The following is a 22,825-nucleotide window of genomic DNA, read 5'->3' on the forward strand; positions in this document are numbered from 1 at the left end:
TCATCCACCTAAGTAGTTTATTAGTATGGTTATATAAATCTTAGTTTTTGTAAATATAAAAGTGTTTTAGTCCTAATAAAATAAGTGAATTTTTAATTATTGGTTAAATTATAATTTATGTTTAATAATTACTTATTCCCAATTGGCGATCTTGCCAGGATGGCTGAAAATTAGCCATTATTCCTGATGTTATTCAAGTTTAAATAGTCAAGTTTTATTTCATTCGTTTTGTGTTCAAAAAAAAAAAAAACGATGAAAATTGTGAAGTGCAGTGTGGTGGTTCTTTTGTGTTCTTTACCAAATTGATACATATTGGGAAAAAGCTAGCCACCTGAAGAAAAATAAGCCAGTTGAACTCTTGGAGAGTAAAACCCAATTATAATAAAAAGTAAAGTAAGAATGTTTTCAAATTTTAAGTCTATATATATTCATAATTTAGTGAACAATGATAAGCAGTCCTATTCATCAAGTTAAATAGCCAATCACTGTTAGGTAAATCTTAAGCGTACATACAATTGTACAACTTTCTGAATGCAATAAAATTGATAGTCATTTTGACTATTGCTTATATAAATCAAAAGTGATGTGTTACTGTGTAATTATAGTAACCATAATATGGATTTTACTTTTGTTGATTTAGTTTTTTTTTATCAAGACTATAAACGGTTGCAAATCTTTTCTTGATTTTCATTATACGTCCTTAAATGGGGAGCTTGAATCTCGAGAAATCATTATCCTCATTAAATATTCACAGTGTTGACCGTTAAAGTTTTACTATTAGAATAAGTATACTATTAAAATTAGAGTTATGTTATTAGAATTAAAAATTATAAAATATTGTTTACTCATCATAACTATAATATGGTTCTTATTATTATTTACCTAACGCATTATTTTGTTTTACAATGAACATTTTTTTTTTCTTTTTGGGCTTTGCTTACTCATAAATCGAAATTGACATTTCTCACATCTTATATTGATACCTGTTAACTCGTTGGGAATACAAATTGCAACTACTACTCGTGATGTCCGATTCTAATGGGAATTTCTCATTTTAATTGATTCATATGATAATAATAATCATTTTTTTTATTTATGCATTTTACTTGACGATCTTCAACATACTTAGTGTCAAATATGCAAACTCTAAATTACTTTTGATTATTTGTCGATTCAATGAAAAATACATCTTAAAAACTTAATCGAAACCGATTAAACAAAATGGCAACTCAACCTAAGAAATTCTTTAAGATCTTGAATGATAAGTCCACTCAGTCAACTAGTCAGCCAAATAATGAAGATAATGAACCGAGACATTTGATAGCTACTATTGCTGAGAATTTCAATGAACCAAATAATATTAAGACACTTTATTATGATAGGAAGGAAGATTTAATCGATTGGTTCGAAAGATATGAATATGAGACAACAGCAGTAGGATGGAGTGATAAGGATAGACTGAAGGGAATAGCTCAATACCTTGATGGTACCGCTAGGCGATGGTATGTTAGCTATGCTAGTCCAGATAATCCCGAAGCACCTAAAACTTATTATGATTTGAAGCAAATGATGGTTAGAGATTTATGTAGAGCTGATTACAGATCAATAATTGAGACAAGATTATATGATTGTAAACAAGAGAAAGGAGAATCTGTTGCTAATTATATATTGAAAAAACAAGAATTATGCAAGAGAGTTGATTCTAAGATGCCAGAATCACAGGTCTTAAGACATATCCTAAGAGGATTGCTACCCGAGCTTCTACAATACATTGATCAATTTGAAATAAAAGACGTTTCAGCTCTGTTACAAAGAGCAAACATTGCAGAGAGCACTCATGAGAGGCAATTGAATGAACAAGGGTTAATGGATAAAACGAGTCTAGAAAAGGTTTTCAGTGATTTAAGGAAGTCAGTTGAAGTAATGAATGAAAGGTTAACTTCAATGACAATTCAAAACCCTTCTAGACCAAATACTAACCCAACTCAAAGGCCAGTCGAGTGCAACTATTGTAAGAAATTAGGACATGTTTACAAGTATTGTAGAAAAAGAATTTATGATGAAAAACAAAGACAAGGTAACAATGGCATGGGTCAATCGAATCAAACTCAAAATATGAATTATAGATCCAATCAAACTATGAATCAACAAAATAATAGGTGGACTAAACCTAAAGTAGTTAATTTAGCAACGCAAACTCCATCATTAAGTATGATGTTAACCTTTTATGCATCTCTTGCTGAAGGTAAATTTATCTTTATGAATATTGAAATTGAATCAAAGAAGTTTCAAGCATTGGTTGATACTGGTTCTGACGTAACCATAATAACGAGGAAAGTAGCAAATTCAATTGGCAAGAATCCTGAATATTATCAGGGTCCTTTAACTGACACTGCTTGCAATATTCCTATTTCTCCAGTAGGACAAGTAGATGTCATTCTAAATTTAAAAGGAGAAAATAAAGACTTGGCAATTGAGACAACAGTACTGGTAGTTGATTACTTGCCAGCAAATATTGAAATATTATTAGGCCAAGACGTTTCATGGGAAGCTGATTTATATTTAGGGATAAGGCAAAAGAGTGTTTACATAGGACATGGTGAAGGAGAAAAAGCTAGACAAGGTGAAACTATTGAGGTTAATCCTTACACTGAAGAAGAAGAAGAAAGTGAATCTTTGCCAGATTCATGGGAAGAATCAGACGTCAGTGAAGAAAGTAGCCAAGTAGAGACCCAAGTTGTCAACCTTATGACTAATCAAGTTGAAGTAAAATCAAATGAGAAGTTCAACCTTGATGAAAGTCTAACTAAGGAACAATCTATTTGCATGTTGAACTTAATCCAAGATTATAGAGATGTTTTTTCATTTCCAAATGATAAATTAGGTTGCACTCATTTGGTTCAACATCAAATCAACACAGAAGAGAACCCGCCTATTCATCAACCTCCTTACAGGCTTTCTCCTGCTAAAAGGGATTTAGCTCAAACAATGATTAATGAGCTTATTGAAGAAGGTTTTGTTGTACCTTCTAACTCACCATGGGCATCACCCATTGTCATAGTTGATAAGAAAACAGGGGACAAACGATTCTGTGTTGATTATCGAAAACTAAATGCAATAACAAAGAAGGATGTTTATCCTTTACCTGACATTCAATTGGCTTTGGATTGTTTGCAAGGTGCACAATATTTTAGTTTACTAGATTTAAAAAGTGGTTATTACCAAATAGCTATGGATCCTAAAGATCAAGAAAAGACTGCTTTCGTAACACAAGACGGTCTTTATGAATTTACAGTTATGCCTTTTGGATTATCATGTGCACCTGCAACTTTTCAACGATTAATGGACAGAGTTATTGCTGGACTAAAATATAAATGTGTTTTAGTCTATATTGATGATGTTATCATTTTTTCAAAATTATTTGATGAACATTTAGATCATTTGAAGCTTGTATTTGAGCGATTGAGGTCAGCTCATCTTACTTTGAAACCAACTAAGTGTTTCTTTGGTAAATCTGAGATTCTTTATCTAGGACATTTAGTTACTAGAGAAGGTCAGTACCCAGATGAAAACAAATTAAAGGCAATCAAAAATTACCCAGTGCCTTTAAATTTAACAGATGTCAGAGCATTTGTCGCACTTTGCTCTTATTTCAGAAAGTTTATTGAAGGCTTTGCAACTCTTGCTAAACCTCTAACAGATTTAACTAAAAAGGACATTGGTTTCAAATGGGAAACAGAACAACAAAAGGCTTTTGATCTAATCAAAAGTAAAATGATCAATCCACCCGTACTAATGCATTATGACCCTAATAAGCCAACTCAACTACGATGTGATGCTTGTCATTACGGAGTAGGGGCAATTTTATTGCAGGAAACTGAAAAACAATGGAAACCTGTAGCTTTTTCAAGCCGTTTATTACGTGGAGCGGAACTCAACTATGCGATTAGTGATAAGGAATGTTGTGCAATTATTTACGCAATTGATAAGTTTAGACCTTATCTGGATGGAATTGAGTTCGAAATATTTACAGATCACTGCAGTTTATGTTTTCTTCAGTCTAAACGAAAATTACCTCCCAGATTACTAAGGTATTCGTTATTACTTCAACAGTTCAACTTCAAAATAACTTATAAGTCAGGGAAACATCACAAAGACTGCGATGCTTTATCTAGATACCCTGACGTCGAAGAAAATGAAGAAGCTAAAATAGACGACGATGAAAGATTATTTGCATTTCTAACTATGCAAAACGTTTTACAAAATGAACAATTAAAAACTGAACAGGAAAACGATCCTTATATTAGGAGTTTAAAATGTGAGATTGAAAATAAAGCAGTAAAACCAATAAAAACTCAAAGAAAATTAGAAAGATACAAAATAGATGAAGGGATCGTTTACCGAATAGTTAAAAGACCTTATGAGACTAGTTGGAACATAGTAGTACCATCAAACTTAAGACAACAAATTATTCAGGCCTATCACGATGATGTTCTTTCTGGACATGTTGGTTTTCAGCGAACTTATGAGAAAATAACAGCCAAATATTATTGGCCTAAAATGACCACACATATCAATGACTATGTTAAGAAATGCGCCGTTTGTCAGGCCAACAAAAGAGGTCCTCTCATGCTTGAAGCTCCTCTCCAATCTATTACCTCGTCCCATCCTTTCGAGAAAATAGGCATTGATATGCTTGGTCCGTTGCCGCTTTCAGCAGGGAAACAATACATAATAGTGTGCACAGATTATTTCACACGTTGGGCTGAAACACGTTCAACTAAAAACCAGAAAGCGACAACAATTGCACGTTTTATTATTGAACAAATTATGTCAAGACATGGCTCCCCAAAAATAATAATAAGTGATCAGGGAAGATACTTTATTTCCAAAATAATTAAGGAGATAAACTATTTTCTTAAAACTGATCATTATTTATCTTCTCCTTACCATCCTCAAACTAATGGTTTAGTGGAAAAAACTAATCAAACTTTAACAAGAATGATAACCCACTATGTACAAGAAAATCCAAGATGGGATTTAGTACTACCAATGATTACTTTTGCTTACAATACAGCTAATAACACTAGTACTAAAGCTTCACCCTTTTACCTAATTTACGGAAGAGAACCTAAATTACCGATAGATGTCGCTATCGAACGACAACAAAAACCAAGTAATCCTTATTCAGTCAACAAATATGTCACATTTGTTGAAGAGCAATGGCCAGAGATTCGAGAGATGGCAATGAACTTCACAAATTCTGCCAAAGAAAGTCAAAAATTTCGACACGACCGAGACAAAGATTTCGAATTCTTCCGAGAGGGAGATAAGGTGATGTTGAAAAACGACTTAAAAGAAACTAAATTTTCTCCATTGTTCAAAGGTCCTTATGTCGTTGAAAAACGAATTGGTGAAACCACTTATGAGATTCGAAATCTTGGAGAAAAAGCTGATAAAAAGAAGGCACATATTCATAGACTTAAGAAGTACTACGAACCAGATAAACCTAACGGTTCAACAACTGGTAGAAGAGTTACTAGATCAATGACTGGAAATCACCGAGAGAAAAAGAAATCTTGTTGTTCAGGAGAAAATGCTAAAACCTTATTGTGCCTACTTCTGATTTTAAATCTCTTTCCTTCACACTTTGCTTTTTCAATCGCTCCATTTATAAATTGGAAAAATAGCAATAAACCCATTGTAAAAGGTCAAATAACTCACAACATCATGATAGCAATCAAAGCTCCTTGTCCTGAAATTAAAATCTTGACTAGTCGTCAGCTCGGAATTGCGTCTGACGACAATGAACCTGATGTGCAAGATCCTCTGCTTTGTCCAACAGATTTCGCATGCCTTGCATTAACGCCCAACGGAACGTTGAAACTCCTCGAAACAGAAAGACCATTCAATCAAATTGATATCATTGACAAAAATCAAAGGAGGGCTATTAAGCAATCTTGTACTTTAAGCCCAAATACAAATTGCGCCAAATCTTCCAAGAATGCTTGTTTAACAGCTAATGGTGATCATTACGTCGCAAAATTTGAAGAAGAGACGGCTTATTGTTATAATGAAAAAAGAAACTTAACTACCGAATGCGAGGAATGCAATGTTAGCACACCAAAAGACTGTCCAGTCTGTCCTGTTTGCTCAATTCTACAAAGTCGAGTTATCGATTGTGCGGTACAAAGTCCTCCTGAACTTTTATCTGACATTAAAAACCTCCAACGGATAACAGATCAAGTTTGTCAACAAACCACTGAAACTTCAGTCTTTCAGCCTCTCAGCAAATTATGTCCGGATAAACGAAGAACAAAAAGAGTAGGTCCCTTGGTAGCTCTTGGAATTTATGTAGCAGTGACGTCAATAGTTGGAGTAATTAGTTCAACTTTACCAGCTTACAATCTATGGACAAATATGGAACAAGATGATGCTATTGATAAAATTTGGGAAGACTTAGATAATAAGTTTAAACAAGACCAAAATCTTATAAATGCGATTCAAAATTTGACCAGCAACCAACAAAAATTAGCAAATGAAATGAAGAAAATGCATGACCGAATGGACACGTATTTTAAATATTCACCTTTAAGTTTGCTGGCAACATCGAAAACAATGATTGAATTATCAGCAATTAAAAGTAAATTAGAATTGGCTGAGCGTGATGTCAAAAATAAAAGACTTAGTGACCAATTCTTAAAGATATTTAACATTACTTTGGAATGTGGAGCAGATTGTCCGACTGAAATGGCAACAGATTTCAATTGCGAATTTGAAAAACGAAATGGAACCAGCAGATTGAAAATAAAGTTCGACTCACCAGTCATAGATACTACCAAAATTATCTATAGAGCGGACCCTTTTCGTTTAATTCATCACAACGAAACCCATTATTGTAACAAAGTTTATCGTGGGCCAAAATACGTTATTTGGAGGAATAATTCAATGTGTCCTTTCAATCCAGAAGATATTGAAAACGAGGACAATCTAATCATAAATCCTGATGATAATGATTGCATCGACTCAGATGACAAAACTCTAGATGAATTTTGGAAAACAGAAAATTGCACTGAAAAAATTAAACGAGCCGATGTCCAAATTAAAGTTGCTAATGAAGAACTTTATATATATTGTTTCAATACCAACATTACGATATTTGATATAACTAAACCTTGTCCAATTTATCCATTCAGAATAACTAAGGATACTGTTTTCACAATTGGAAAAACTTTTTACAATGTTACTCACGTAAAAATGACCATTAACGCAACTGAAACCTTGAAGATTAATCTCTTGTTAAATCCGACCATGTCAAGCTTCGAATTAAAACCAATTGTGATTGAAAGATTTGATGCCGTAAATTTTGTCAGACGACACAGTACTAATCCATTAGTTCAACTGATTGGGGTTACAGGACTGATGTCATTTATTAGTCTACTTTGCTTGTTTATTGGTTGCAAAATAAGGAATAAACGAACGACTTATGTTCAACCTAATAGGAAAACGCAAAACTTTGTCGGCCTGGTGACGAGAGGAACCATTATTAAGGCCAAAAATCCGAAGAATTATAATGTAGATCATCTTTATTAATCTGAAATCTTTGTTTTCTTTTAATATTTTACAGAATGGATGATCAAAATAGATCCAGTCTCGCAAATTGGAGGCATGTCAAAGAATATGCTGAAGAAAAAATTAAATTTTACAATGAACAAATCTTAGATGAAGAATTTCCACTCCCGAGACGTGTACGATATCGTTACATGTTATACCTTGCCGTCCTGGAACTAATGTTGGAAGCAGCTATTATTTATAGGAAATTATATTTCAATAAACTACATGGCCACGGCCGAACCAGGAGATTTCAGGCCCTGGTTGGAGACATGTTTGTCGCTCTAAACCAGATAGAACGATATATAGAGTGTAACAATTTAACTTTCTTTTATGCCATAATAAGAAAGGAATATATTGAAGAATTCAAAAATTTTGTTCGATTTTAGTTAATTAAACTTTAGAATAATTAGTGGAAAAGGTTCCATATATGTTGCAAATGGAGACCATTTAGTTGGAAAATTTGTAACCAAATTGTACCTTCTATAAAATTCTGTCCAGCTTGTTTAATTCATTTAATTCTTATTTTCTTTTAGAATGGATTATAGATTAAATAGATGGTTGTCCATGAAAAGATCGGCTGAACTTCAAATTAGAATCATCAACGATTTATTACAATCAGAGATTAATTTCGACAGAGCCGAACGACGAAGGTTCCTCGCAGCAAGGGGTATTTGTGGACGGATGGTTCATATAGTCCAAGTCTATTGCAGATACCATCGGGCGAAAACGACGAATCGTAGAAGAAAAGTCCGGACTCTAACAATACTTATTTGTATATTAATAGATGATTTTGAAGAACTGCTAGATAAGTATCAAATGACTTATTACTATTCACTTTTTCCTAAAGAAGTTTTAAATGAATTTAACAATGCAGAAAATGACATTAATTTAGCTAACTAATCTTTATCATATTAATTGTAAATGACCATCATATATGTTGTAAATGATGTTCATGTAGTTTGAAATCTTTAATACCAATTGTAACATCATCATCATCATCTGAATCGTCATCTAAAATAGCCAAAAGAGGGTCCTTTTGGAGCTGAGGAGGGGGAAATGCTAAAAATAAGAGAGTTGGCAAGCTAATCTTGCCAACTCTCAAAACAAGGCTAAAACTTATTTTAGGATGTAGCCTTATTAGGCTACGAAACAGGATGTTGGTGATGAGGATGAAGATGAAGATGAGGATGAAGATGGAATGAGAAAAATATAAAACATAAAATGTAAAAATAATAAGCTAGTCTAGTTAAGTACTCATCCACCTAAGTAGTTTATTAGTATGGTTATATAAATCTTAGTTTTTGTAAATATAAAAGTGTTTTAGTCCTAATAAAATAAGTGAATTTTTAATTATTGGTTAAATTATAATTTATGTTTAATAATTACTTATTCCCACAAGGGAAATTGATGTTATGGGTTAACAAAATTTCGGCTTTTCTCTCTTTTCCATTGAATGAGGAACCATTACGGTCAATGACTTTTGACTGAGAAACAAGATTAAGTTATAAGTAAAGAGACAACCCTGATCTGCTTTCGTGGGATGTTCAGGAATGTTTCATCTGCTTTTCCGCATCAAATGACAATTACCGTTACTCATGTTCACTTCAATTTTAGCGGTCACTTGTTTATCAACCACTTGACCCTTGAAGATAATCAAAAATCACTTATTTTCTTGTTCCACCAAACAATCATTTTTCCCATTCATAGAGATTAAACTTGTTATTGCATCTCTGGTAATCAATTGAATCAATCGAAATAATCCTTTCAAGGGAACAATAAAATCAGGGAATAATTGTGATCGTTAAGCCTAATACAAGTTGAATTTTCAAAAGAATCTCAAGATCGTTGATCTTTCTTACGAATTTTCGAAGTGCAATGATTCGTTCATGATTCTGGCAGTTCTTATGATTCAGTTTCCATGATTTTCATTCCAAGTGTTTCTCAAAAAACTATTTACTTTTGCGTTGGTGTTTAAACTCAGGGTAATCAACTAATTCTGCTTCAAGATATTAATCTGTGGCTTAACGGTATTTGAATGATGATGAAGATGACAAAAGAAAAATGAAATGCTTTGATAAAAGCTAGTGAACTTGGTTACGACTGGAAATGATAAACTCAGTGAACATTTGTGATTCAGTTTTATCTTTATTATTCAAGTTTCAGTCCAAGATGGAGAGAGAAAAGCAGGAAGATAAGGATGAAAAGATGAAGAGAGGAAGTGAGCAGCAAAAAGGAGAGAAAAGAATAAGCTGAGGAATGAGTGAGTCAAAGTGGCCTTAACTACCAGCGATAACATTGTCCGCTCAATAACTGTAAATGACGACCGGATTTCATTTTTATATTTCATTGCTTTATCTAAACTTTTGCCAACCAATATAATGGGAAACCTTCACTGATTTTAGTTCAGTTAATTAATCAACTTATTCTGGTGATCATCTTCATTTTCATCTTTTCATGCATTTCAAAGGTTTTTAAAAAGTTAAACATTGAAGTTACCTTTTGTTTACCTCTGTTTGTTCAGTCATTGTTTATTCAAAACCTTGACCCTTTTCAAAGTTTTTGCTGTTGATTTTTGACTCTTTATTTGGTTCATAATTTTGTTAAGCTTTTTCACCAATTTGCTATTCGAATTGAATTTTTACTTTGAATTGACTTTCATCCATTAACTATCAGTATGCTTAATCATTTGGTGAATGTTCATTTCTGTTCCATCGTAATTTTGTTCTTGTTCCAATTTTCTTCCAAAGTCTCCGGCCATGGAAGGTTGATTCAACCTGCTAGTCGGTCATCTGCTTGGCGATTTGGTTTCCCAACTACTCCTAATTACGATGACAATCAACTTTTCTGTGGAGGTTTTACAGTAAGTTCATGTTCATTTCACTGACTTTTCCAATTTAAAGATAAATTTTCTATCAACCGATCTGAGAAATCAACTTAAATCAGTTTACTAAAATAAATCTCAATTCAAAGTACATTCAATTGCATGATGTGATGATTTACCTGTTTTTGCACGATTGTTTAGTCAAAATCCATTGTTTTTATATTTATATATCGCTAATATTTAATGCTTAAATATAAAAATTTATTCATCTGCAAAATTGCTTTTCATCGATACTATTCCAGACTGAATTAGCATCAAATTGAGCATATAATTCGGCAAAAATAGTTTCCTCAACGAAAAGTTATCGATTTTGTAAATTTAGGGTTAAAGCTGTATTTTAAAGACATTAGAGGGCAGCTCTTGATTGTAAAAATTTTGAAATCAATACGAAATTGTTGCATTAACATCTGTAAGGCTCTTTAATAATGAGTAAAAGCAAATAACTAAATAGCACCAGTAAAAGTCAGTCAATAATTGGAATTTATTTATTGTTTATTAATTGTGCCTCTCAATTTCAAGGTTAATTATTAGTTTGTTTGTCATACAGGGATTTCATAGATCAAGGTAACTGATTAAGATTGGTAAATTACTTCCTTTGCTATCGAAGAAAGGATTAAAGGATTGGTGCTTTTTTGCTGATAATATTTACTAATACCTTTTTGTTTTTTCGTTTTTATCAGGTTCAATGGGATGTGAATGATGGTAAATGTGGAATCTGTGGTGATCCCTATTCTGGTCCAAAACCAAATGAGTTGCCAGATGGAAAGTATACCAAACCGTTAATTATCACTGCTAATTATACTGAAGGAGACACAATCACTGCATTAGTTCAGCTAACTGCCAACCACCATGGTAGCTTTGATTTCCGTTTGTGTCCAGCCACCAGTGATAAGGTTGAAGTGACTCAGGAATGTTTAAACTCTCATGTACTTGAAGTTCTTAATTCGGTTGATGGTTCACGTTATAAATACACTGTACCAGACGATGCCCACAGAACTTATGAAGTCTCAGTAGCTCTTCCGAGAGGATTAACCTGTGATCGATGTGTATTCCAATGGACCTACACGGCTGGTAATAACTGGGGTCGTTGTGATAACGGAACTTCAGCAACAGGATGTGGTCCACAAGAAACATTCAGAGCTTGTGCAGATGTTCGCATAAATTCAAAGTCAAATAAAGAAGATGACGAATGCGATGATGACGATAAGGATGAAAAGATTGAAAAGGAAATTTCTGAAGTTGATAATGACATTGACTCATCTTCTCCAAAAATATCTTCAACCACAACAACAAATCCAAAAGATGAAATTGAACGTGAATCCGTTACAGAAAAGCCAAAATTGTTTTCTGGTACCAGACGCTCATGGACAACTGAAGCTACAGAAAAGGAAAGCTCAACTAAATGGGTTAGAGAAAAAGAACCAACAACACCCAAATCCATTCAGTCATTATTAACTCCAAAATCAGTTCTTGATGTAACCAGTAATGGATTATTAAAATGTATTCCCGTTGGAAGATACCGTAAATCGTCTGGAATGGAAAGATGGTGTTTAGATAACTGCAATGTCGGTTTCTGCCCTCCATCACATTGTAAATGTGAATGAAGAGAAAAACAAAGTTTATTTCAGCCTTACTAATCAGCCCACCAGCCCACAAAGTATAACAAAATCAGCTATGATTGAAGTCGATCTCAGTTACAAATTTCAAATATTTAAATCCTTTTCTTCAAACGAAAATAAATTGTTCATTTAATACAATGTATTAAGAAAAATTCAAATCTAAGGTATTAAATTGTATACAACTATTTTACCCTGCATTAATCAAACGACTATTTCATTCAGCAATTACATTATCTAACAAAAATCACTTCATTTTTACATTGCGATACAATCTCTTGCCTAGATCTTGACAAGAGATCCAAAGCTTGATACTAATTCAGAAGTTCAATAAGGGCTTATCTACTTACGTTTGACTTTGATTATTTTAACAATAATACAAGTAACAGACAAGTACTTCGATTTCTGCATTACATTGAGCTCTCATTGATATTAGTGTAGTGGCCATAAATTTGCAGGGATGCAATGAAAATTTAATCTAGCTCAGTATTAATTTCCTCTGTTTTACTTCTCATTGTATTAAACCAAATAATTAGCGTTTTTTCAGCTATTGTTAATTAGTGTAGCCTGCAATCATAAATTATCACAAATGTCGTTTCTTTGCGCACAATAAATGCAACCAGATTTAAAAGACTCAAACCCTTATGGAAAAATCACTGTCAATAAGAAAAACTAAAACAAAATCGTGTTCTATGGCCACAATTATACATTTTATATTGTGAAGATGTAGATGTGTAGGTTACAATAGTTTCAAAACTTAAACTTAAACTTGGCGCCTATTTAGTAACTCACATGATACAACTCAAAATGTTATTTTTTTATAATGTGACTTTATTATGGTTGCAATCTGAATTTAAATTGATAATTTATTTCTAATTTAATAATGCCTTTGAATTGTGCTCGATGTAAAGATGCTAGAGCAATTTTTGAACGTCCTTAACCGGTGAGTATTTCTAATTTGTTTGTATCACTTCAAAATTAACATGTGTCTTGATTTTCTGTTTATCATTTTCATTCTACTAACAGAGATGCACTGTACAAAGAGTGTTTCTTCCATTGTTTTGAAAATGAAATTCACAATAAAATTGTCGAAGATAATTTATTTAAACCAGGAGACAAAGTTGCTATTGGAGCCAGCGGAGGAAAAGATTCAACAGTCCTGGCTTACATTATGAAACTCTTGAACGAAAGACACAACTATCGTCTTAATTTTATAGTCTTGTTATCTATCGATGAAGGTATAACCGGCTACCGAGATGGTTCTTTGGACACTGGGAAACAAAACCAGGAAGATGATGCCTTACGTCTAACTATTTTATAAAAGATCTACAGGGTCTAATGACATCATCTGGTTAACATGATCTACTGGTTGGTCAATGAATAATGATACAATCTGACAAATTGGGAAGAAAAATAATTTTGTCATGTTTTTCGCCATCAAGCTCTTGATCTTGGTGCGATCAAACTAGGTTGTAATTTAATTGTCACTGGACATAATGTAGACGATATAGCTGAAACCATTTTAATGAATGTTCTTCGAGGTGATATTGCTAGGTTGAAACTTTGCACTGCGATAAAGACAGGATCTGGTGATAATCCAGAAGAAAATGTAGCTCCAAGATTCAAATACACATACGAGAAAGAAATTGTTATTGTATGGATACTTCAAAAAGCTGCACTATTTTTCTACTGAATGTATCTACGCATCCAATGCTTATCGGGGACATGTTAGGAGTTATCTTAAAGACTTGGAATCCATTCGTTCATCTGTGATTTTAAGTGTAATACATTAATGTATTAGTGTATTAAATTTGTCATTCTCTAGATGAATATATACTAATGAAGAGCATTTTAACCAGATTAAATTAATGATCAAATGCATTAGGTGAAGTGAAGCATAATCTTGAGTAATTAAAGGTAAGGCTCCAAACTAGATGAATAAATTGAATAATTATGTCAATTCAGATCAATTTAAGCTTCTTATCTGTGTTTATTCATGACTCTGTGAGCATTTAATCATTTATAATGAAAAGTTAAATGTTCATCAAAGGCAAGAAAATGAAAAATTTTCAGTTTCTTGCTCATCTTCGAGGCATAATCGGATGAGTTGAGCATTAAAAAGTTAACTGTGATTAATTTGAATTGTTGACACTCCATTGAAAGACTTCGGTGGAGTCCGAAGATTCATGTTCGGTGAAAAGGTTTGACCAGATTTGAGTTTATTCAAGTTTCTGCTTTTCTCATGAAAAACATGGTGATGATGATGAGCTATTTTCTGTGAATTTGAATAACAGTTTGGACAATTGATTGTTGGCTTGACTGGAGTGAATTGAGGTTTAACCAAAAGGTAAGGAATCGAAACAGTTTGGCCAATTTTCGCAAAATAATTTCTATCGTATTTAAGTCCACGCATTCGATACAATTTACGACGATAAGCCATTGGACTTGAAGGTGAAGGACGCAGTTGATGATAAGGTCTATTGGAACCAGATAAATCTGTAGAACTGTTTTCACTGAAAAGGAAAACAAATTGAGCGTTCAATCTCTGATTAGATAATTTACTTTTTCTGTTTTCATTCATTCTTTTAATCAGATTGTCGATCATTTAAATCAAAGTACAAACTTGAATGGCCTTAACTTGGTTTTACCAACATTTACTTTGCATAATTACCTTGGTTGACCAACAGAAAGAAAACTTTTCTCTTCTTTTTTCTTCATTCTCTTGCCCTTTTCAATGGTTTACCTTTAAAAGCCTTTAGGCTAATGTCTTGGGAAATCCCTGGTCAATGTTTAACCTTTCCTCTAAGTGACCCTCAGGCCGTACCTAACAACCTTGAAAACAATTTAGAAGAACTTTTTTGTCCAAAAATGACCATTTTTATCTTCTAAAGAAAGGGGACAGAATGTGAAAGGTAAACAAAAACAAGCTCTGGAAACTTCGGGTCAAAGGTCTTCAGTTTAGTTGAGTTCAATTTTCAGTCTTTTCGAGGTTTGTTAATGTTTTTTGAATAAAAATTAAAAATATTTTCATTGATTGACTTGGAAACTTTGCTAATGTGCAAAGTCGATCATTAAACAGTTTCGAGTTTCTCGACTTGTCATTTCACTGTTGCTCATTTGACGATTAAAAAGTTTCCTGTTTGTGCTGAATTGAACCTTTTATGTGTCGTCTATTAGTCGAGTCATTTGAGCATGATTTGGTAAACAAAAGCAATGCTAATCTTGGTTAATGAGTTTATACGAAACTATAAGATGGAGCCTCTTTGATAATGTTTGCTTTGAAACAGTTTTTATCCTTTGCACTCAAATGACTAAGGTATACTAATCACTAAGTGGGTAACCCAATTACACCTGGAATACTAGACAAGGAATTTACATTTGAGTCCGGCTTAGGGTCGAAACTCGAATAAGCTGTTGGAACATTGAAACCTCTATAACCTCGTCAAAGCCATTTCAGTTTTTGCTTCATTGAATCAGGTTCACTCAACATCATGTTAACTGGTCAGACTTAAATCTATTTAAGGATAAAGAGAAACATTTATACTAACTTGATTATAATTGAATTATCTGGACTGTTTGTTATTGTCATTCCTGGAAATGCGAGGTTAACATGGTCAGAGTCTGGATCGTGATTCATAACCATTGTCATTTTTATTGGTGGCATCCGATAGCGAGGCATGTTGAAGGAAAATGGTGGCACTTGAACAGCAAAATTCATTGAGCACTCAACAAGTGATTTTGAAATTAGCACCGAAATACAGATCACATTGAATATCCAATTTACTTTCATGGTTACTGATTAACACTGGAAATTGAACTTAAAATCACATTGATGCATGTAAACCATAGCTGAATATGAAAAGCACTTTTGAGCCAAAACGGTTTACCAACAATAAACAATTGAACCAATTCAAAGGGTGACAAATGAACAAATCTTTAACCATTTACTTTCTAATCATTTAAGATGTAAACAAGTTTCCCTCCTCTTTTCAGCTCAAATATTAATTTGTTTTTAGCCAGTTAATTATAATTATTACAATTGATAACAAAATTTATTTCTGTATTGGTTGTTAAACTGAGAAACAATTGATCTTAATACATGTCAGGTTATGCTTGGGTTACTATTGCTTCAATTATAACTGTTTGTTTCGCTGCTTAACATCGTTAAATATTTGGGACATTTTGTTGTTTCTTATGTTCACTTATTGGTTTAAAGTTTAACAATAATTGGTTAACTTATTAATTGTGATACTTTTATTAATCGATCGTATTTAACATGAGCTTTAAATATCAATGTCAGGAATATTCGTATAAATAATTTTTCGATTAATCAAGTTTCAATTCATTTTGGGTTTCAGATTTTCTCTATTTAGACCTTTGTTTTGGCTTTTGCTATTTGACTTTCGTTGTTTGACCGTTTACCCAAAGTTTAGACTCTGGAGTTAAAAGTTGAGTCTTGGGTTTTGGGTTGCAACCCAATGAACTATTGAATATTCAATATTCAAAAACGGGACAAAAAAGGTGATAATGATGATGAAGAAAGGTAAGTAAAGATGGAGAAGGAGTGAAGATCAATTGATTTAATACATTTTTAGCTTAATTACATTGCAACCAATCATCAAGTTTAATATCAAATTCACTTCACGTTGGTCAATGAATTGACAGTGAAAAGTGTAATCGTGACAATTTGATGAAGAGCATTATTTGTTAATTTCAACAGAAAATTTGTTCAAAATATGTTTTGTTTTTTCTTTTTACCATATCGGCCGCAATATCCAGTATTTTTGGGTCCAAATATACATAGTCTCTAAAAGGGAGCAAACGAAATGTTAAATTTGATGTTAAACATGTAAATTCATAATACAACTAAGTGACCAATACTTACTCTGTATTCCCGTCTAGATCCAAAAGTTCTGGATGTTTATGTACCATGTTTACAACACATCCTGGAATCCATGGTTTAGTGTCATTTACCAACAACAAGAGAGTAGACGTGAAGTCTAATGATTCGTTTTTCGTATATAAATCATACGACTTAAATAGATGCTTAATAAACACTGCTTCCGAAGAGGCAGCTGAAATTAATAACAAAACGACAATAAACATAAACATAAACAAACGACACGACATCACTAAGCACTAGTTGATATGTATTTAAAATGAGAGAAATTATGTTTAAAATACGTTTGAACGTTGCTGTGCGTTTAAAATAGCAAACTGTCGACAATTGTTAACTTGCTTTAGCCTATGGGTCATGAATTACAATACAAAGATCACACTTAAAGAGAGACTGCCCTCAAAAGAGCCAAGCCAATGAAAATTGTCTGAACTTCTAAACTTTTAAGTTAAAAGTTGAGTCTTGGGTTTTGGGTTGCAACCCAATGAACAAATGAAATTATTTTCGTTCCATTGCTTTTCCATTTTAGATCTTCGCCCTCATGAATAATAAAGAGCAAAATGATTAACTGATGACACACATTTTGATGAATTTTGATTAAATGTCAACTGAATTAATTAACCTTCAACTTGATTAACAATTTAGTCTAATTGAAAACGATTTTCCCGCAAAATTAATAACTCTACACAATTTTGTTCAATTTAATGCAAAAATTGAATCGAGAAAAATGTCAAAAGCTAATCGGTTAATCATTACTTGATATAATAAAAGTACAAAAAATGTATCAATTTAATTAGTTGAATAATATTTGGCGACAAAAAAGACTGTGAAAGCCACAAGAATATTGAATATTCAATATTCAAAAACGGAACAAAAAAAGGTGATAATGATGATGAAGAAAGGTAAGTAAAGATGAAGAAGGAGTGAAGATTAATTGATGTAATACATTTTTTAGCTTAATTACATTGCAACCAATCATCAAGTTAAATATCAAATTCACATCACGTTGGTCAATGAATTGACAGTGAAAAGTGTAATCGTGACAATTTGATGGCAAAAAGGCAAAAAGACAAAGAGTAAAGTGAAAAGGTGAAAAACAAAAGAGGTAAAAACAATAACAACAATCATTAAGTCCAGGTATGGACCATGATGATGTAAACTTATCAATACTTATTCATTGCAAAATGTCTCCCTCTTTCATTCCCTTCCGGACTCCTTCATAATTTTATCGACCTTCCCTTTCTTCCGGTCTCACAATTCTCTGTCTACTTTCCTTCCATCATCCATTCCCTAAACTCAGACAGTTCAGTCTCACACTTTTGTTGTTTCACGTCCAGTCTTTCCCATTCAACCGTTTCCTTAAATAGTTTCACCTTCTTAAGACAAGTTCAATTGATAATTATAGATGTAAAAAGGATATTTAAATTGCTATTATTATGTTGATCAATTTTTTGCCTCACATTTCATTTCGTCTGGACCAATCTAAATGTTCATCTATTTAATCCAATCCTTTGGTTAGTCGATCATCAACCAACAGTTGGTTCCAAGTCAAGTTTTATTGTTGTGTTGCTTCAAATCAACTGATGTCGTTGATCCCACCAATTAAGACGCAATCATTTTACCGAATTAACTAAGGAATGCAATTAGAACAAGGAAATTGAAACAATTAGGTAAGAATAAATTTAATTTAATTCGTTCATTGATCTTCGAGAAGATTTGACACTTTAAACTGTCAATTCCAACCCTTGCAATCAATCACTTAAACCCAAGAATGCTGAAGTTTCTCAAGTTAATATCAAGACTCAAATTTTTCTATCATGAGAAAAACCTTAAAATCGAAAATATTTCAATGCGTATTTCAATTCGATAATTGCATGAGATTTATAATGTAATTCATGTTCGAACCTGAGATTGAAAAGTTTCCATTTTCATCAGAAACGAATCTAGAATTTAGAACGAAATTTTTCGTCAAAATTTTTTTCAGTGAAAATTCCAAAACTTGTAAAGTAACAATTTGTAAATTGCTTTAAATTAGAATGACTTTTGAAAAGTCAAATGATTAGGTTAATAAAAGTAGTTATTAAATTAATGAGCTGAGCATTCATGAAACAAGAATAAAACTCTAATCTGTATTCAAAGTTGATAATGAAAAAGGGGAAAAATTGTCCAAAAAATAGATTAGAAAAGTTGTGACCTTGATTGTTGTAATAAAAAAATGAGTTTTAATTTGCTCTTTATTATCCATCTATTATATTCACCTGAATTCCCCATGGATCAGATGATAACAAGTACAAAAAACAAAGACTCGTAACAACGAGAACAAAACAAATCTCTGTTGTCCTACTCTGAGTCACAAGTAGCCCGTAACCATCAGAAGCCATATGAAGATAACAGAAATGATAATATTTCTAGGTTTTCAGTTAATGAGCAAATTGAACCATTTGCATTGATGAGGAAACAAAAGCAAAGTAAATTGCCATTTTGATGGATTAACAGTTTATCAAGTTTATTTGCGTTCCGGTTTAGGTTAAGTTCATGTGACAAACCTTCAAGTCAATTAATGTAAATCACATTTTTGGTCAGTTTTTTTTTCTGGCAATTTCATTGCTCGAAAGTGATTGTCAACATTTTATTCATTTTCATGATAATGGTGCAAGGATATTGACCGTTTATTCAAGTAAAACTGTTTGAGGGAAACATTGAACATTCAGTAAAAGTTGTACAAAGATGAAGTTATATCCTGTTATCTGAGTTTCAACTCATCTTTTCATATTCATAAACAGTTTTGCAAACCAACTCAACCATAATCACAATAAATTTGGACGATTTGTCCTCTTAACAAAACATCATCATTATTATTATTGCTATTGTCATCATGCTTTTCATTATCCTCACTCGACTCTGGTTCACTTTAAGCCCATCCTTTTCATAATTAACTTTAATTCTGCACTTGATATATAAACATTTTTGAATAAACATCAATCTTTCAAAATTTCCCTCTCATTTTGTCATTCTTTCTTTTCTCTTAATGTGCAACATTTTGCAGAACTTTAAAGAATACATTTCACCCTGAAAATTGGGAAACTATGAGTTTGGCCATTTTTATGTTACAATTGGACTTTCAATCAACTGCTGATCTATCAACTTGCAAACAGTTTATGCATCAATCGATGTGAAGTCATTTGGTTCTGTTTATAACAATATCTGTTCAAGTGCAAATACAAAAGGTTCAAAATGGAGAAAAGTTCATTAATATGGATTCCAATTTGTTTCCAGTTTCTAGTTTCAAGTAAGTTTACTGTGATTATCATATTGCTCAATGGACTCAGTTCCGATTCATATTCTTTTGCATGTCTTCTTGAGGAATTTATCGAGAAAAGAAGAAGTAAAACATTTTATTCAAAATTTTTGATGAATTTTTCTGAATTAGAAGAAATCATAAACTTCTGTGGAAATGCTCAAAATTATGAAAGAAACTAAGAAAATATAAAGGCAAAACATTTGAAAAGACTAACTTAAGCGACGAAAACTGTTTCGAAATATAATAATAATATTTGTATTTAGCACAAGTTTCCTAGTTGAAAGTGAATAAGTCTTTGCTCGAAAATGAAAAGTATTTTATTTGGACTTTTGGTTTTCTTCGACAAGTTTTCTTCGAAAATGATTTTATTGTGAATGTTTGATCATGATTGTCTTCATTATTGATAGATAACTTGTAGCTAGTTCTTAATCGTTTGGACAATCTTTAATCTCTACTGAGCACTTGAGATGCTAATCTAACTTCACTCAATCGCTTCGAAAAGGCAGGTAACAGATAAAGTTTCGCACATTTATCATGTTCAGCTTGTTCAATAATCAAAGTTTTAATTTCATTACTGGTTGTAACCATATTGGTAATGAGTTGTAATTGAATTGATTCATTTAGAGTGGAATTCGACATTAAGAAATTCCACTCAAGATGAACAGTTTAACTCAATTTGTTCAATTTGGTTTGCTTGGAATAACTCGACATAAAGAATGTCCAATGCGACTAAAGTTCATCCGAACTCAAGTAACTGTGAAAAAGTATAAATATAAAGTTATTCTTAGACTGTTAGGACGTAATCAAAGTTCAAAGTGTTAGTAAATGATTCAGTTGACTCAAAGTTCAGTCAATATCGATTTTCATTATTAATGAGTAAAATAAATCCGTGGGTTTTAGTGATCTATTGAGTGATGAATGTGACGTTTAGAGTTGATTCAATTACTTAACATTCATTTTGAGTGAAAATTCATTATCGATTACGAAACTTACTGAAAAATTGATCGAATAATTATTCTTATTTTATCCAGACTTTTACCTGAATATTACTTCATATGCCTTTTACTTGGAAAGTGAATCTGGTTCAAATAGTTCGATACTTACCATCCATGGATCATCGAATGATAACATTAATGATTCCCTTGAATTATCGACTGACCTGGTAAGTCGTCTAGACGATCCACTCTTGCTTAATGCAACCTCTGACATTCCCATCTGGGACAGTTCAAACATCGACAATGAGCCAATAAATGAAACAATAAAAACTTTAGTAGACTCTTTAGATAACCTGACAACTCCTGTTTATATTGATGAACTTGAAAACTCGAGTAAAGCGTACAATTTCAGTGAAACTACAACTTTAACCAGCATATCATCGTTAGGTACTAATGAGAGTCTAACTAATTCAACGACAATAAGTGAAAGTACAATTACAACTCAACCAGAGTCGAGTGAAGCAACAAGCACAACCCAAGCAACAGTTGATTTAACCACAACATCAAACCCATCATTAGTATCTAATGGTTCATTGGTTTCATCAATCAACTCATCTCACGTAACCTACGTAACAAAACCCGAAATTGATTCAAACAAACACCTGAATGAGGGCGACAAGCCAGGATCAGTTGATGAAGAAGCCGATCTACTTCCAGCTCCAGAACCAGGTGAAAAGCAAGCATCTCGAGTTGCATGTACAATGGATGGAGATTTAATGTGTTCCGGATCAATACCAACCTGCTATGGTTCAGGTAAAATTGACTGTGGCTCCGAGAGTTCATCAGTGGCTCGCAAAAGATCAACTGGAAGTCAACGTTTCATCGACTCATCTTCACCTTCACCATTGGCACCAATTCCTGGTATCGATCAATGCGATGTTACAGGTGAAATAATCTGCAATCCAATGGTCAGTCGAAGTGTTTGCTCTGGACTAGCAATTTGTAAAGCAGACAAACTCGAAGAGTCCAACATGGTTGCTTATAACTATTGGCAAATCTTGCTAATTGCTGGTGCCTTGGCAATCATCTGTGTAACGATAATTGTTGTTGGAATCGTGAGCTACTTTTCGTAAGTAGAAGCCTTTAAATTTTCATTTTTCTCAATTTACTATTTTTTACTAATTAAATTTTCCACCTTCATTGCAGTTGGACAAAATACAAAGTCAGACCCGACAATGGAAATGAAATTAATGACAGTGGTTCGAAAGCCTGAAGGAAACCAACCTGTGATCATTAACCTGAACTATCATTGTAATACAATCGAGATTTATCACTAAATCACAGTCATTAGACTAATGCCATTCAAAATTGTATCGCTTTTCCATTTAATCTGGTTGATTAAAAACAAACAAAACCATTGATCAATGCACTTTTATTGCTACCATTTAACCCATTTGTCCAGGACTGGCAGTTGATTTAGCAAATGCAATTACAGTCAATTACATCAATTAATAAGTTGAACCATGAAAGACGGAAGGAAAAGTTTGATTCATTTTCCGTATCACTTTCACCCCATTTGTG

The 22,825-nt window shown here is 32.7% G+C and overlaps 4 protein-coding genes and 1 long non-coding RNA gene across 6 annotated transcripts; 4 read left to right on the forward strand and 1 right to left on the reverse strand.

The window, feature by feature from the left end:
* Window positions 1-1,206: 1,206 nt before the first annotated feature.
* Window positions 1,207-7,632, forward strand: LOC149093118 (uncharacterized). The gene has a single exon (XM_089269733.1). It carries the CDS (start codon window positions 1,222-1,224, stop codon window positions 7,591-7,593), a length of 6,372 nt encoding a protein of 2,123 aa, XP_089125859.1. The 5' UTR covers window positions 1,207-1,221; the 3' UTR covers window positions 7,594-7,632.
* A 2,397-nt stretch (window positions 7,633-10,029) lies between these two features.
* On the forward strand, window positions 10,030-12,312 carry LOC107369157 (uncharacterized). Its single transcript, XM_015937083.3, has 2 exons — window positions 10,030-10,474; window positions 11,176-12,312. Exons 1-2 carry the CDS (start codon window positions 10,289-10,291, stop codon window positions 12,097-12,099), a joined length of 1,110 nt encoding a protein of 369 aa, XP_015792569.2. The 5' UTR covers window positions 10,030-10,288; the 3' UTR covers window positions 12,100-12,312.
* Window positions 12,313-12,841: 529 nt separating this feature from the next.
* LOC107369029 (cytoplasmic tRNA 2-thiolation protein 1-like) lies at window positions 12,842-14,081 on the forward strand. Its single transcript, XM_089269734.1, has 2 exons — window positions 12,842-13,054; window positions 13,138-14,081. The coding sequence occupies exons 1-2, from the start codon at window positions 13,023-13,025 to the stop codon at window positions 13,430-13,432; spliced, it is 327 nt and encodes a 108-aa protein (XP_089125860.1). The 5' UTR covers window positions 12,842-13,022; the 3' UTR covers window positions 13,433-14,081.
* A 2,595-nt stretch (window positions 14,082-16,676) lies between these two features.
* On the reverse strand, window positions 16,677-17,663 carry LOC149093119 (uncharacterized). Its single transcript, XR_016199482.1, has 2 exons — window positions 16,997-17,663; window positions 16,677-16,918 (listed from the first exon to the last, which is right to left on the reverse strand). It is a non-coding gene; the product is annotated as an uncharacterized LOC149093119 (long non-coding RNA).
* A 625-nt stretch (window positions 17,664-18,288) lies between these two features.
* LOC107369045 (uncharacterized) lies at window positions 18,289-22,671 on the forward strand. Of its 2 annotated transcripts, XM_015936963.3 has the most exons (4): window positions 18,289-18,678; window positions 20,055-20,297; window positions 21,341-22,373; window positions 22,451-22,671. In XM_015936963.3, the coding sequence occupies exons 2-4, from the start codon at window positions 20,243-20,245 to the stop codon at window positions 22,515-22,517; spliced, it is 1,155 nt and encodes a 384-aa protein (XP_015792449.1). In that variant the 5' UTR covers window positions 18,289-18,678; window positions 20,055-20,242; the 3' UTR covers window positions 22,518-22,671. The 2 variants fall into 2 exon arrangements, with proteins under 2 accessions (XP_015792449.1, XP_089124929.1); XM_089268803.1 differs by lacking the exon at window positions 18,289-18,678 and having other exon boundaries at window positions 19,927-20,297.
* Window positions 22,672-22,825: the final 154 nt, after the last annotated feature.

This window comes from Tetranychus urticae, chromosome 3 (assembly GCF_039701765.1).
Source record: "Tetranychus urticae isolate SD_2017Ah chromosome 3, NJAU_TeUrti_SD_1.0, whole genome shotgun sequence".
Lineage (NCBI taxonomy): Eukaryota > Metazoa > Arthropoda > Arachnida > Trombidiformes > Tetranychidae > Tetranychus > Tetranychus urticae.